Source organism: Dreissena polymorpha, chromosome 14 (genome assembly GCF_020536995.1).
Source record: "Dreissena polymorpha isolate Duluth1 chromosome 14, UMN_Dpol_1.0, whole genome shotgun sequence".
NCBI classification, from domain to species: domain Eukaryota; kingdom Metazoa; phylum Mollusca; class Bivalvia; order Myida; family Dreissenidae; genus Dreissena; species Dreissena polymorpha.
In genome coordinates, this window is record NC_068368.1 from 8,247,348 (window position 1) to 8,262,073 (window position 14,726).

At 36.3% G+C, this 14,726-nt stretch overlaps 3 protein-coding genes across 4 annotated transcripts in view; all 3 read left to right on the plus strand.

Annotated features, from left to right (window-relative positions):
- LOC127857148 (uncharacterized) overlaps positions 1 to 1,471 on the plus strand; it is a 3,743-nt gene extending 2,272 nt beyond the window's left edge. Inside the window, exon 3 of the mRNA XM_052393536.1 lies at positions 581 to 1,471. Within this exon, the coding sequence (XP_052249496.1) occupies positions 581 to 1,029 (449 nt within the window). The 3' untranslated portion in view covers positions 1,030 to 1,471. The remainder of the gene's footprint in view (positions 1 to 580) is intronic.
- LOC127857145 (uncharacterized) overlaps positions 1 to 14,726 on the plus strand; it is a 103,681-nt gene that overhangs the window by 31,713 nt on the left and 57,242 nt on the right. The gene's annotated exons all lie outside the window — the stretch shown is intronic.
- The window catches only part of LOC127857144 (uncharacterized), a 99,377-nt gene that overhangs the window by 7,666 nt on the left and 76,985 nt on the right, over positions 1 to 14,726 (plus strand). The window lies entirely within an intron of this gene.

A 14,726-nucleotide genomic window follows, 5' to 3' on the forward strand; every position in this document is an offset into this window, starting at 1 on the left:
GCATATTTGTTGCAGTAAAGTGTATGCCCAGCAAGCATGCGCAGATTCTACCTATCTGGGCATTGTGGTGGATTTGACACCTGTACCATTTGGGGAATCAACCCCATACATTTGTCACGTTATTTATAACGGCTATACACTGGTTAAAATTTGGGTATTATATTGGACATAATCGGGCTAAATATGGGACCAAAACTTTGGCCTACACAGGTGGACATGTATGGGATACCCACATAGTAAACATGTGTTTTTTTATATTTTACATTAAACAGAAGTAGTATTAAATATGGTGTTTCACTTTCAATTATGTGTAGAATTATAGTAAGTCTTAATGCTGTCATTAAAATCACATGTAACATTTTCGGTGGATTTGCTTTTTAATTTTCGGAAATAAACACAAATGTAGCAATAATTAATATTATATGTATATCTCGATTGACATGAACAATTATATTGTCGGTTTAACAAAACCGACATTTCATATCGAAACCTTGAAGGAGCTTGTTACTACTTCCATTTGAATGTAAAAACAATACGAAACAACTATACGATGTAGATTTATTGCTTTATTTTCATTCAGGTAAAGCATATGCAGCCAATGGTCGTCGTCGGCAGTCCCGTGAATTCGAGGACCTTAGCTTGAACACGAGCCCCAAAGGACCGCTTTTCAACATCAAAGAAGTACGCGAGGAGGAAAGTCGACGTCGACGCACGTATTCGATGTCGGCTGCCCATCAGATAATGGCGCGAAAACACCTGAGCTTGTCTCGTCATGCCGGCAAATTTATCACTCCGTCCGGCTCCCCTCAGTTACTCAGGACGCGGAAAATTTCAACCGGCAGTAAAACGGGTGGTAACTCCTCCGGCTCGTCGAAGGAAAGTCTCAATGACAGTAAGGAAAGAATTCACTCCCTTAATGACCTTCATTGGATCGGTGAACCGGAAGCAATTAATTCCATCCGAAGACCACGCCTAACGGTAGATCAGCAGGAGTTGGAATCGGAAATGCACAAACTTAGGGTGACTTAGACAATATAGAATTATCAACCCTAAAACTGTATGATACACTACACAGTTCTAAGTATCTATTATTGTTGCATATTTCTGTGTTTATTTTATCAATAAACGCTCGAATGACGGGCAAGTTTTGAACGGGAGTCAAGGCCGGCGAAAAGATTCATAACGCAGATTGACAGTACATTTCAATTTCAGTGGCTATTATTCTTAGAAAATAAAGCATGGGACACTAAGTAAAACGGATGTTGCGGACTATTGTTAACTTATGATGCGTGCTTAAAGTACGTGACATCATGTACTTGCATTGTCTTGTAATTACTTACACATACATACACTCCGACAGACTTCTCAAATCCACTTGAATTTTGATGAAACTTATTAAAATCAAGTTCAAAATGATAAAATGTGCAACAGGGGTTAAACAACAGCTTTAATAAACAGCAAGTTGCGGAAAGCAGTTGTTGTATATTTTGTTAAAGTGACGCACATTATAAAGACAATCATTTGTTTTAACGGATGTTAGGATATAGTCTTGTTATGGTGTGGTCATACAATTAAATCAATAAAGTGCTGGAAAGTGTTAGGATCTCGATAATAAAAAGAGTAACATTGTTTAAGGTATTAATATGGATATTTTAGATGAATTACATTTGTTTATTATTAGCATATGGACTTCATAGTTTGTGTAATCAAAGCGCTGTAGGCGCTGAAGGCCTGGGGCTAGGTTTAGTGTGACGTATTAAAATGCATTTAGGATGTTTTGTCCGAATTTCTCCCTTTGTCCGAATTTATACGGATTGACCCTAGCGGTTGAGTGCAGAAGCTCGGAGACTGTAAGACAAGACAATAGTTGTGTATATACTACAGTGTTCATAGACGGTGGAGGACAACACGATACTGGTTGTGGGAACGATAACCTTTTGTTCAACTCTACAGATCTGGTAGAGGTTCGTCTACATAGGCGGTGAAGATATACAACAACAACAACATGGCCGCAAAAAAGCTGTTATTATTGGCGTAAAATAAATCACTTACAATAGCCTAAAATAGCTTTTTATTACATAATTAACAGATCAGGAAAACACTCATACTTTCTTTGTAATGTGTAAACAAAAGAAAATCCACTTAAGCCCAAGTCTCACTTTTGCCGGTAGAGCCCCGGTCCATCCCGGTGTTCTAACGCCGGTCGACCGGCGAGGACCGGGATGATTCGTAGACATTTTTTAACGCAGTCACACTATTTCCCGGTGCCGCCCCGGTTGAAGCCGGTCAACAGCCCGGCAGAGTCCCGGTCAACCCGGACTGGCTACGGTTTATCCCGGTGAAGCCCCGGCAGAGCCCCTGTTTTCGCCGTAGTGCCCCGGTGAAAGCCGGCAGCGTCCCGGAATAGCCCCGGTTGTCGCCGGTAGTGTCCCGGTTGAGCCCCGGTGAAAGCCGGCAGAGCCCCGGTATACCGTAACACAGCCGGCTCTCACCGTGTCTATACCGGCATCAGACCCCGGTAGAGCTACGGCAACGCCCCGGTTTTACCCCGGTCGTCGCGGAGTCCCGGTGAATGCCGGTGGCGTTCCGGCAGAGCGCCTGTTTTCTTATATACCGTAGCTATACCGGGACTCTAACGGCATTCATCGCGGCGTTGCCGTAGCTACGGTGCCGTCCCGGTTGTTCTCGGTGCCGCGCCGGTCGTTGCCGGTCCTTCCCGGTAACTCCCGGTTCATCCCGTAGGTATTAAACATTTTAATACTTTCCTGGTGGAGCCCCGGTTTTCCCCGGTTCATCCCGGTCGTCCCCGATGGAGCTCCGTTTCATCCCGGTAGAGCCCCGGTTCCACCCGATAGATCCCTGATCACGCAAAGGGGCTCCGCCGGCATCATAGTGAGACTGGGCCTTTACCCTGATAAAGAACGGTGTACAGATTGTGTACGTTATCTCACGTAGAACTTTTCGCGCTCGATTTGTGCGCTCGATCTGCGCAGTGAAATATCATATCCGGTAACTTCGTATATTTCCGAGAAAGATCATGAATATTTGTTGTTTTTTCATTTTATTTTTTCTTGAATGTCTCGATAACGCAAAATAAAATAACAATATATTAAAATATGTTAATAAATACCAAATGTAATGTCTTCAAAAAATGTATCAGAAAAAAATCTTCTTAATGTCCCCGTAGACAATCGTATCTTTTCCGCCTAGACCGTCAAGTGAGGAACTTATTCTTGCATGAATATGCAAACAATAATAAAAAAACTATGTCGTAGCCAATGCTAAGCAATTTTGCTTGAATAATATTTTTTACACGTTTTATGACACTGTCATGTTATATAGTGCTGTTCTGTATTTACAAGACGGGTTATTGACATCTGCGAAGAACTTCTTTGATTGCGCATGATTTACCGCCAAGTGGTAAATCGGACTTTTTGGGAATTCATTCATTCGTGGGTTTTTGCAGCCAGCCAATTCTGACTGTCTCAGAAATTTGTATCATTGCTATGGCCTTAGGGCTACGCCTCAGGCCCAAAATAAGTAATATTATTACCATATGCAAAATTAAGCACATATGGATGTGTTTTTATGTTTGTCAGATATATATAATGCTTCGGAGCGTTTTATATACCAATCTTGAATAAAACATGTAGATTTATAAATAAGTCTCTTATAAGTCAGCATAAATGCTGGCCTCTCGCTACACGGAATGTCCGTTATGTTTGATTTAATCGTAAAAAGATAATCTTAAACAAAGGTACAACGGACATTCAATTGAGAAATAGTATTCAGTTTCAACCTGATTTGGTTCTTTACACAGAAAGCCAATCTTTCTTCGATCTATAAGTTTCTAAACCGCCCGGTTTCAATCCGCAGCGGCAAGATGCCTGCTCTTATTTGAGCAAGGTAATATCTCACATGCTTTGGTAGTTGTATAGACACATCATAATTTTCATATTCAAGTTCGTGTTTAATTTTTCGGTAAGCCCTGCGATCAGGTTGGGATACGAGATCTTGTTGTAATTGGTCTTCATACGTACGTGTAAAGGTCTCATTAGCATGGTACAAAACATTGTCCAGCGACAGGTTGCTAATTGATTAAGACGTATACAGATCGAGTAAATTGAATGGCTCAAAAACACGTTTCACGTCAGAACATCACCCGTGTCTGTTTGCGTTGTCCCACAAAAATACTTTCTTTGTAATTCTATCATCTGGCATTTGGACGAGACGTATATATCAATGTATACTTTTAAATTAACTGCGCTTACGTTGTCAACAAAAAATTACCTTTTTATAAAGTATTTGCAGATCTTATAATAAAATTCCATAATACATCTGTTCGTTTGTAGTTCTCTTAAAAAAGGTGCAATCAACTTTCAATCACAAATCTTCTGATAAGAATGTTAAAACTAGTGTATTAATGATTTATATAAAATATAATGAACGCATAAAATAATTTCCAAACAATTTTAAATCGTAAGAGTGATTAAAACCACGGATATGGATACAAAGCGAAGCTTCCTCGCAAGTCTAGCTAGTAACTAAGTTTCATGATTATAAAACAAGTGTACTCACAAAACATTATTTATGATTGTTCTCAAGTGAAGAGTCATAATAAATATATAGCAACAAGCCGCAGTGTCTTATCAACATGCGTTTAGAAGAATGGCACCATGATGATATGGTGTAATTTCGTCTGAATCTTTCCAAACTTGTTAAGTGTTTTTATATCAGTATTACTCGGACATTATTGAAAATGATGAATATCGGAGCAATAAATCTATTATGATCTTTTACTGAATTTCAAAGTATTGTGAAATGCAGCTTCTTTATGCAATTTACAGTTGTCATTCAATTTGTTTTTCAAAATTTTACAGAGTTTTAATATCAATGAGTACTCAACCCCTATCATAAGTGAGCAACGTAAGAATAAGTTCAGAATCATCTCTCCTTGAAGTTTAGAAAAATATGAAATTACGCTTACAAGATGAAGCAGATTTTTTAAAACCTACACAGTTCTGTTCCATTAATGAAAACTGCACACGGATGCCAGTAAAAAAAAGGAAACCAATGTAAATAAAATGAACTATGAAATATTTGCGGGTTACAACACAAAATCATAGATAATGGTTACCTGGGGGTTATAACAGAAAATCATAGATAATGGTTATATCAGTATCTTTTTCTATTTTGTTTAAAATAATCGGCCAATATATCAATATTTACAGTAGAAAAAATATCGTTCCATGTAACTTCATTGAGTGCCTTTTACACTGAAATTCCCGACGCCCTTTGATGCTTTGCATCAATACTTATCTTGTCATATTATCTTACGTTAACTGTCCGTTTCTTAAGCAACAACCTTAGCGGCGAGCGTTTGCCGCTAATTTGTATCAATTGTATCAATAGACATTGTGAAAGACCAACCTTTGCAACTCGAAATGTATCGTCATGCGTCGTCTATTTTCGCGATCATATTAACAAGATATGACATGGAAATGCAACTCAGTCAGATGCTGTTTTGAGTGTATATATATACTCATTCTATAAAATACTCATAATTTCACTGTATCTTCTAGATCCAACGTATTTCCGCTGTGTCTCTAACATAGTGTTAGGGTAGTTTATGAATCCTTCTCGGATCCTACCCAAATACAACTATGATTTCATGTTTGTAAATAAATGTTCATGTAACTGTCCCTTCTATGTATGTAAACTGTTCCAACATTGGAAGATGTGTTGCGGTAAAAGTGTGGAGTATATAATTGTGAATGAACCATCTTTTATTGGGGATGGGGATTTCACAGTATGTCTGCTTCATTGTGCACCGTAGCTAGGCGCACACGCCGAAGTCTCCAATAGGAATATGTATGTCTGTTTGTCTGTCTGTTTGTATGTCTGTTTATCCGGTTGTGCATGCATATCTTTCATCACACACACACATATATATATATATATATATATATATATATATATATATATACTGGAATATAAAATAATCAATTGTACTCCATTGGTTTTTTGAGAATCACACTAAATATTTGTAAAATAAGTTTTATCTGCTTATGACGTCATAAAGACTGGTTCACTTCAAAATTGTTCGATATTTTGACACATTTCTTGTTTATATAATTTTGCCTCGGCTTACATACCAGTAAATGTCTATGTAATATGCAAGCTGTAACGGCCACAAGAAAAAAAAACGGTCACACTTTGAAACGGTATTGTCTTAAAGCAATTTTATTTCTTTCAATTTTAACAAAATTATAAAATATATGTGTATTTTTTTATTTAAGTTGAATGTTTTGTTTATCAATTAATAGATATATCAGCACCTGAGGGAAACAAGAATGTTTAAATATGTCATTTATATATGGGGCGGTATATAGCAGCCTTTAGTAGATGGTAAACATGAGCACCTTTGGTTTTAAAAATAAAATTTAATAATTTCAGATATGTCTTTATGTTTTTTTTCTGAAACCTTCCTGTTTCTGTATCAGTAAATTGCGTCTAATGGAATATTAAGTTGAAAAGTTTATCAACAATTGAGTGGAAATTAGCAAATATATGGTTCTAAGTCAAGATAGATGTGCGATGTTTACATTTGTTAGCATTCTGGACACGCACATATAAAATGAATGTGATTACAAGTGTTGCCTAATTTCTCAGTTATAAGATATCTATCACTTTTGTAAGGTAACATTGGTTTTAAATTAACAAATACAATTATTACAATTAAATTATTAATGGTACTTTACTTTGATTTCTCTGTTTTATTAGTTCTTTATTTCATCTGGAATGTATTCTTCTTTTTTTTCCTATACAAGAGACTTGGACTCATTACACAAGTTCTGATAGAGATACCACTTTCCTAATCTTTACTTGGCACATGTATGGCAAACATTGATCTTTGGAGAGCCTTGGATTTCAGGTTAGGGCAACTGACTTTCAGTGGAAAACAGTGTTTCTTTATCCGAACTGACTAAGTGAGACGATTGTGTCTCAGTCGCACATAATTGACAATCAGGTATAAAGCCAGACAACCGACTCAATTCCAAACAGCTGTATTTAAGTAAAAAAAAAACTGACCTGCAGGTACCGGACAATTAACTTGTGTTTTAACACTCCTAACTTGCAGTGCTGGGCAGTGGACAACATACTGGTAGTGCTGAATAACTGAGTCCCCTATGACTTATATTGTTAAACGAAAACATAGTTTGTATCGATGCGTATACGATGCAGTGTTTCAAGTTAGAATACTATATATTCCTTATTTGATAAATCAACTGGTTACATGTTCTTTATTTATCTTTGAACACAGGAACTGGAGTTGGGTGAATATTTTATTTTGTTCCATATAATGTCCATATTCAACAATAATCTAAATGGTAGAAATTAACGATGATTATTTTCATAATTACAATGTCAAATATTATGTGAACAATATTAGATAAGAGTTCTTAGCAGATCACACGCTTAAAGCCGTTTTATGCTTTGTCGAAGCAACTAATCCCCTTGTATTTTGGTAACGAAGTGTTGTCCGAATTCGTAATAGGTATATTCTTGATTGTTTAAAAAAATGTCAAACGAAAATAAAATTAACCAACCATATGACGCTAAATATATTTAAACTTAACTTAATAACAGTTACATTAAGTACCTATATATGCAGAATAATTTTGAACGGTCAGTTATGGCTTTGTCCGTTATTTTGCAAGTCGACATAAACCGCCGAAAATGATACGGGGATACAATGTTTTCCGAGTAAACATTGTTTCAACCTTTGACATCATAATGAAGCAATGAACAGAGCGCAAAAAATATGAATATAATAAAAAATTGAGTAAAATAGTGAACGTACTTTTATTCTATGTCAACACCGTTCTTCCGTTTTGTTCGCTATTTCCACTTTCTGTTCTTGTATGATTTTCAAATATTATGTATTCTTAGTTGCCACACAATAATTTGTGCGGCATGTGTTTTTGAGACAAGTAGCATGCTGTTTGTGGATGATCACATGTCTGAATGTCATCAACGTTACGTTTCACAACGTTACGCTGAATGAGAAACGGTGGTGACAACAACGTAACGGTGTGGACAAATATATACACACAATATGCTGTGAATAAAGTTCGTATTCATATCGCCGATTATCTTTCAAACAACATCGCAAATTTTACATAGAACTTATCTGACAAACATGTCTTGTAAAAAACACGATGCGAATTAACAAGAATATGAAAGTATAAGATAATCTTTCCACACCGTTACAATTGTGACAACACCGTTACGCCGCAAAAAAACTACTTTTATATACATTTAGATTCAACAAAAAAACTGCAAACGTATTTTAACATCATAAATTCCTCAAATAGGTGTCCAATGAAAGAAGAATTTATTACATAAACATGTACCCAAACATTTTATAGAAATTCTTAAAGTTGTAAAACATAATTAAAATGTATATTTACACCGTTACGATTAGCCCGTGTGTAAACCCCTGAAAACCCCGTTGATTTTGCAACCTGATTCTGAAATTACCCTGCTCGCCAATCGGTCGGTTTGTTGGTCGGTCGGCTGTTCTGTCATGCTGCACATATGTACTTTGTGTCGCAAATTAGTCTCTTAGTTGTCTGGGTATCGACATAAAACTTTATAGATATATTGGTCATACTATCTCGAAATGCAGGACACTATTATTGCGTATGTCGCGATATTCATATGCTTTTTAACTAAGGCGAATTTTGAATAGATAACATCCTTACACATGTATCTTTTGTGTTGGAAACTAATATTTCAGTTTTCTGCATATCGGTATAAAACGAAATGAATGTGCAGTTTGTACTTTTCAGAAGTGCAAAACGTAATTAATGTGTAGTTTGTGATATTATTTTGCAGAGCTATGTGGCATTGAACTGAGGCAAACATTGGATACTTAAATAATTGTTCTTTCGTACTTTGTGTCGCGTTTGAAAACAAAACTTTATAGCAGTGTTTTTATACAAGTACAAGACGATATATATGGGTAATAATATAGTTCACAATACTTCGTGCAGAACTATGTGCCATGTAACTTAAGTACCTATTATTTATTCAAAAAATCAAAGTGAACTTTTTTGTTTTTGTGTGTTATCAATATGAAATAGCGAAGGACAACATTTTGTTACGAGCCAGTTCGTTTATATTTGTAATCTTCAATGACTGTCCTTTGTTGACCTCGGTGTTCAAATATATGAATTGCTTGGTCGCTCTAGACTAACTTGACATTGAATGAATTTATGTATTTCAATGTGGAGTTTTAGGTTTCTTTACGTACCTAAAGATAAATTTATGAGAACAATAATCAGAACTCAATGTCATTGGGCGGTTTCTAAATTTAAGACTTTAATGTATTCTGTGCAATTATTATACTGCTTGTTATGTTATTTGAAGGTGCATGCTCATATACTGGCGTAATGACATATTTGTGATACAAATTCAACAATGTTATTGAACTGTTTGTGTGTTTAGGTTTAGTCGTAAAGCCTGTAAACTGAATCACCTATGGCCACAGTCACTGATTGACTACATAAGTCGTGAAGCCTGTAAACTGAATCACCTTTGGCTACATTCACTGATCGACTACATTAGTCGTGTAGCTTTCACACTGAATCACCTATGGCCACAGTCACTGATCGACTATGGTCCATAATGGACATGAATGATATCAACATACAATAAGCAATTAGCAAATTGTACGTCGCTTTACAACATTCACCATCAACAGATGTCATTTAGGAGCAACACACAGCTGACAATTAGCAAACAGTTATTCGCCATCAGCAAGTGTCATTTTGCAATAAGCAAATGGCATGTGGCAAAGAACATATGTCAATGGTCAGTCAGCAAAATGCATGGTGCATGCGCGTTAGAAAACATGACACTTCAGTCGGCTGTCGCAGTGGGATTATATAGTACAAGTATGTAAAGATCGGATACAAGTAAGCTACAATTTAACGGGAATGTCAACCGCGATTGACGAAAAAAGAACAGTTCTAAAATACCGTACTTTTTACAATTATTAGTTTATATTGATTAAAACATCACGACTGGTATATTAAATTACTTGAAAAAAATTGTTTTGTTTTCATATTTTCAGTAAATTCGGTAATTAATTTTACTGGGTACAGGTACCAGAAAATTACAAGTTTACTATAAATAACGCAAGTAGATTGATCATCATCGTCACGTGGTAAACCCAGGAATGCAATTGTGCATGCGTAGTGAAGTGATTTTAGATATAAAATTGTGAATCTACTTGCGTTATTTATAGTGTGTATATCGTAATGTCACCTTTTTCCGCGATGTACTTTCGATTTCACTTTGCGAAATTTTATTACCGAATATACTGAAAATGTTTTTTTTTCAAGTAATGTAATTTACCAGTCGTGATATTTTAATCAATATAAACTAATAATGGTAAAAAAGGTACTTTAGAACTTTTCTTTTTTCGTCAATCGCGGTTGACGGTCCCTTTTACTTAACAGTATGTACAGATCGGGTACCAAAATAAAACTATTTTACTAAACATTAGGTAAAGATCGGGTACCAGAATTTTACTATACAGTAGGCAACAGAGGGGGTGGTAAACATGATATGGATGTCCTTGTCGAGACAGGTATTGTTTGCAGTTTTATACCCTTTATTACTTTTACTGATTGTTTATTGATTTTATTGATTGTTAAAATGCCGCTCACTTTCCAGCTTTCTTAAAACGGAAGTGATAAGCGTTTATATCGTATTGAAAATTCGCTCTATATGTCGATTTTTCTCGCTGCGAAACTGTAATTGTGTGACCCACTAAGACAAAATAACCACTTACATTTAGAGAAACTGGTTCCGTTTTCCTTATTCAAAAGCTAAAAATCAACTTGGTTATCATTAAATACCAGTCACTAGAAATGTATTGGAATTAATATTTGTAATATCCACCATTTACTCGCGATGATTTTGATTTATATGTTTTTCATTACTTTCGTTGTAATAAATTGTTTAAGTAAGATAATGCTATTTCCTTATTCCGCCGCATATATGGACCGGAGTATAAATAAAAACAAAGTAAATAAGTAGATCTATTATATAACAAATATTAATATCATTAATTCATGTTATATACAATGAACAGGTTTTACTTTTTGATGTTATAATTTGAAGAAGAAAATTCCAGTTTCGTTTATACTATTCAAGCGCAAAGCAGAAACACCAACATTAATAGTAATACGTAAAGTTAATGTATTCTAGTTACTGGACATACAATATTACTAGTCAAATAAATGTCTCTTTGATATTAAAAGAATACTACATGTATTTGGTCTTTCAGTTACAAAGCAACGGTTGTTTATGCAATTTATTTTTTTCTTATTCGTAAATTAATTCAAGAATTAAATTACGTTTGGTATTGTTTACATTTACTTAAGAAATGTATGCATACTTTTTCTCGTAAAGCTGATATCATATACGTTTAGCTTGAATAAGGAATCTTGGACTAGGGACAAGGAACCAACATATTCTCCCTTCATTTCAGATGGTTTTGAAAGAGTATCCGTTCGCCTTGTGGATGGATTAATCTGGTCTGCTCGACATGGCTCGCCGTCTGCACAGTTGGAGGCGGATCCGTAGCTCTTCGGACACTTCCGGTGACGTTCGGATTTTTCCGAGAGAAATACAGGCGGGATTTTTTATTGCGCGGACAACGCCGTTTGTTGTCCAGAATATACTCAAGCCCTTGATTGCCTGCGCCCTTGTGATTGACTGCATTGCACCACATGATGGGTGGAAGAAGTATTATCGTTGTGGCCTTCACGGTAACGTGTATGGGGATTGTCACAGATATGAATTTTCAGTTCTGTGCGTTACGGAGTATAGCACAGAACGTATGTCTAAACATAACGCACCGCACAAAACAGGTATATGTGCGGTTCGTTCATGCGTGTGGTTGTCACGTGAGTGATGGTCACTCAGGTGGACATAGGCGGGAATTTGCACAGGGTGTTCATTGTTTGGTCAGTTCTACACTAGACTTCGATCAGTGAACTTTTACTTTTTTTTTAATTCGAACCGCATTAGTAGTAAATTGGCTCAAATGACATGTTATGTTTGTGTTACATAATGTTTAGTTACATGTTAATATTGGTTGTTTTCAGGTACAGTTTTCCAGAGTTATTTTACATTGGGCTTCTGATGAATTTTTATCTCTGGTTTTTACCCTGGCCTTGAAAACACCAATTAAGGACACAATAACAGAAGTGATGTATACACATTATAGTTATAATTTGTTATATAATTTATAGATCGAAAATTGTCCTGTCAAGGTTGTATTGCGATTGTACTTCATTGCTATATGATACGAATATGTAATATTCGTGGATGTGTGTTGTCAATAAACTGATCGCAAGCCTTGCCCAATGCAAAACGTGTTGTGTTTAGTGCTAAGTTGTGTGAAGACCAGTCCGTATTGGCTTTCTTGCTATATCGCGCGTACGGCTATGACATATATAAACGCATCGAAAGATACGAAGGCGACTATGTATATTTACCTTTGCCGGCTTGGCCGTAGATAAATTTGGATTAAAAGTATGTAGCCTTGTTTTATTCACAGATATACAGACGGATCGTTTTAAAAGAGTGTCTAACAAATAAACACACACACTATACTGTAGAATTTCTTGGGAAATGCACAAGACCCTTGTCATCCAGATTTGTGCAGTGAAGTATTGTAATACATCAGGCTTGTGGCTGGTTACTATGCAAATAGTCCTTCTATCCGGAACATAACATACATGTTACAATGTATAATTTAGAAATTCAGATACACAATAAATTGGCATTGTTACACTCGACCATTTCACGAAATTTGATAATCGGAACAGGCAAAAACAACAAATACCCTGAAAATCAAAACAACATCAACTAGGGCTGTTTGTAAAACATGCATGCCCCCCTATATGGGCTATAAGTTGTAGTAGCAGCCATTGTGTGAATACGTTTTTTGTCATTGTGAACAGTGGTGGTGGTGGTGGTGGTGATGGTGTGGTGGTGGTGGTGGTGGTGGTGGTGGTGGTGGTGGTGGTGGTGGTGGCGGTGGCGGTGGCGGTGGCGGTGGCGGCGGCGGCGCAGGCGGAGGCGGCGGCGGCGGTGGTGGCGGTTGCGGTGGTTGCGGCGGCGGCAGTGGCGGTGGCGGTGGCGGTGGTGGTGGTGGTGATGGTAACATAGCATTACAATAACAATACTTAAGAATGATCAAATGGGAAAAGGTAACCTAGCACAGGCAGTAAATATGGGGCTCATTTACAGGTCATATTTGGAATCTCTGCTGTAAAATGAGATTTTAAATGAATTAACGGGAGGCAAATGCTGTAACAAAAAGAACATGCATAGACGGTAATTGTTTCCCTTGTTTGAACCATGCTAAATCCTTAAAATGCCTATTTCCAGAAACTGTGACCTTCACCTGTGACCTTGACCTTTGACCTAGTGACCTCAAAATCAATAGGGGTCATCTGCGAGTCATGATCAATGTACCTATGAAGTTTCATGATCCTAGGCCCAAGCGTTCTTAAGTTATCATCCGGAAAACACCTGGTGGACGGACCGACAGACAGACAGACAGACAGACAGACCGACATGAGCAAAGCAATATACCCCCGCTTCTTCGAAGGGGGGCATAATAAGCATGTGATTGATATAAAAATGTAACACTTGTGATGTCCGAATATGTTGAAAAACAATATGGATTGTCCATACTAAAATACTAAAAACGCTTGATTACAGCAAGCAACTCAGGTAGTTCCTGACTGTTGAACCTGTCCTAAATGGACTTGTCCACAGGTTGCTGAAAGGAAAAGTTTTAACTTGTTTAACTTTTTTAAATGACGGGAGCAAACACAAACGAACGGCGTATGTAAATTATGAAATACACAGTCTTTTAAGGAATCATCTGTCTGTTTAGCTATATTGTGTTACATCACGTGGACACTTCATAATAAGGGCATCCCGGGCATAAACACCAGTTAAAGGGACCTTTTCACATTTTGTTTAATTGAAAAAAATGAAAAAAATGGTTGCGCAAATTTTGTTTTATTAATAATATTTGCGAAGAAATAGTAATACTAAACATTTACCATGCTCTAAAATATCCATAATATGCATCTTTTGACGATTTAAAAACCTGAAAATTATAAAGCTTAACAAACGCGAAACGATTGGATAATTTGGCGAGTTATGTTGCTATCGTTATATTTTGTTAAATAACGAGGATTGCTTATTAAAAGTTTAAAATACACTAATCACGTTGTTAGCAAGCATGGCCGAGTGGTGTAAGTGTTTTTACTCCAATTGTCATTGGTTTCAGCCCTGTTGAGAATTATATTACTATTTTTTTTCTTAAATGTAATACTTGTTGTAAACTTGAGATTTTTGTTTTAATGTTTATATGTATTAATTTAAAGCATTTAATAACATAATGCGTTTTATTCAGTACAAGTCTATACATGGATATCTAAAAATACTTTTTCTGCAGCGATTAATAAACTCATTTTTCGTTGCGTTTTTAGAATTCAAAATATAAAATATATCTTTACATTAAAATGTGTTCCTAGATGTAATTTTATTGTGTAACATGAAAGCATTAAGGTAGCGCACCTCTAATGGGCACATATCCAAATATAATCTAATTAATTATTTTC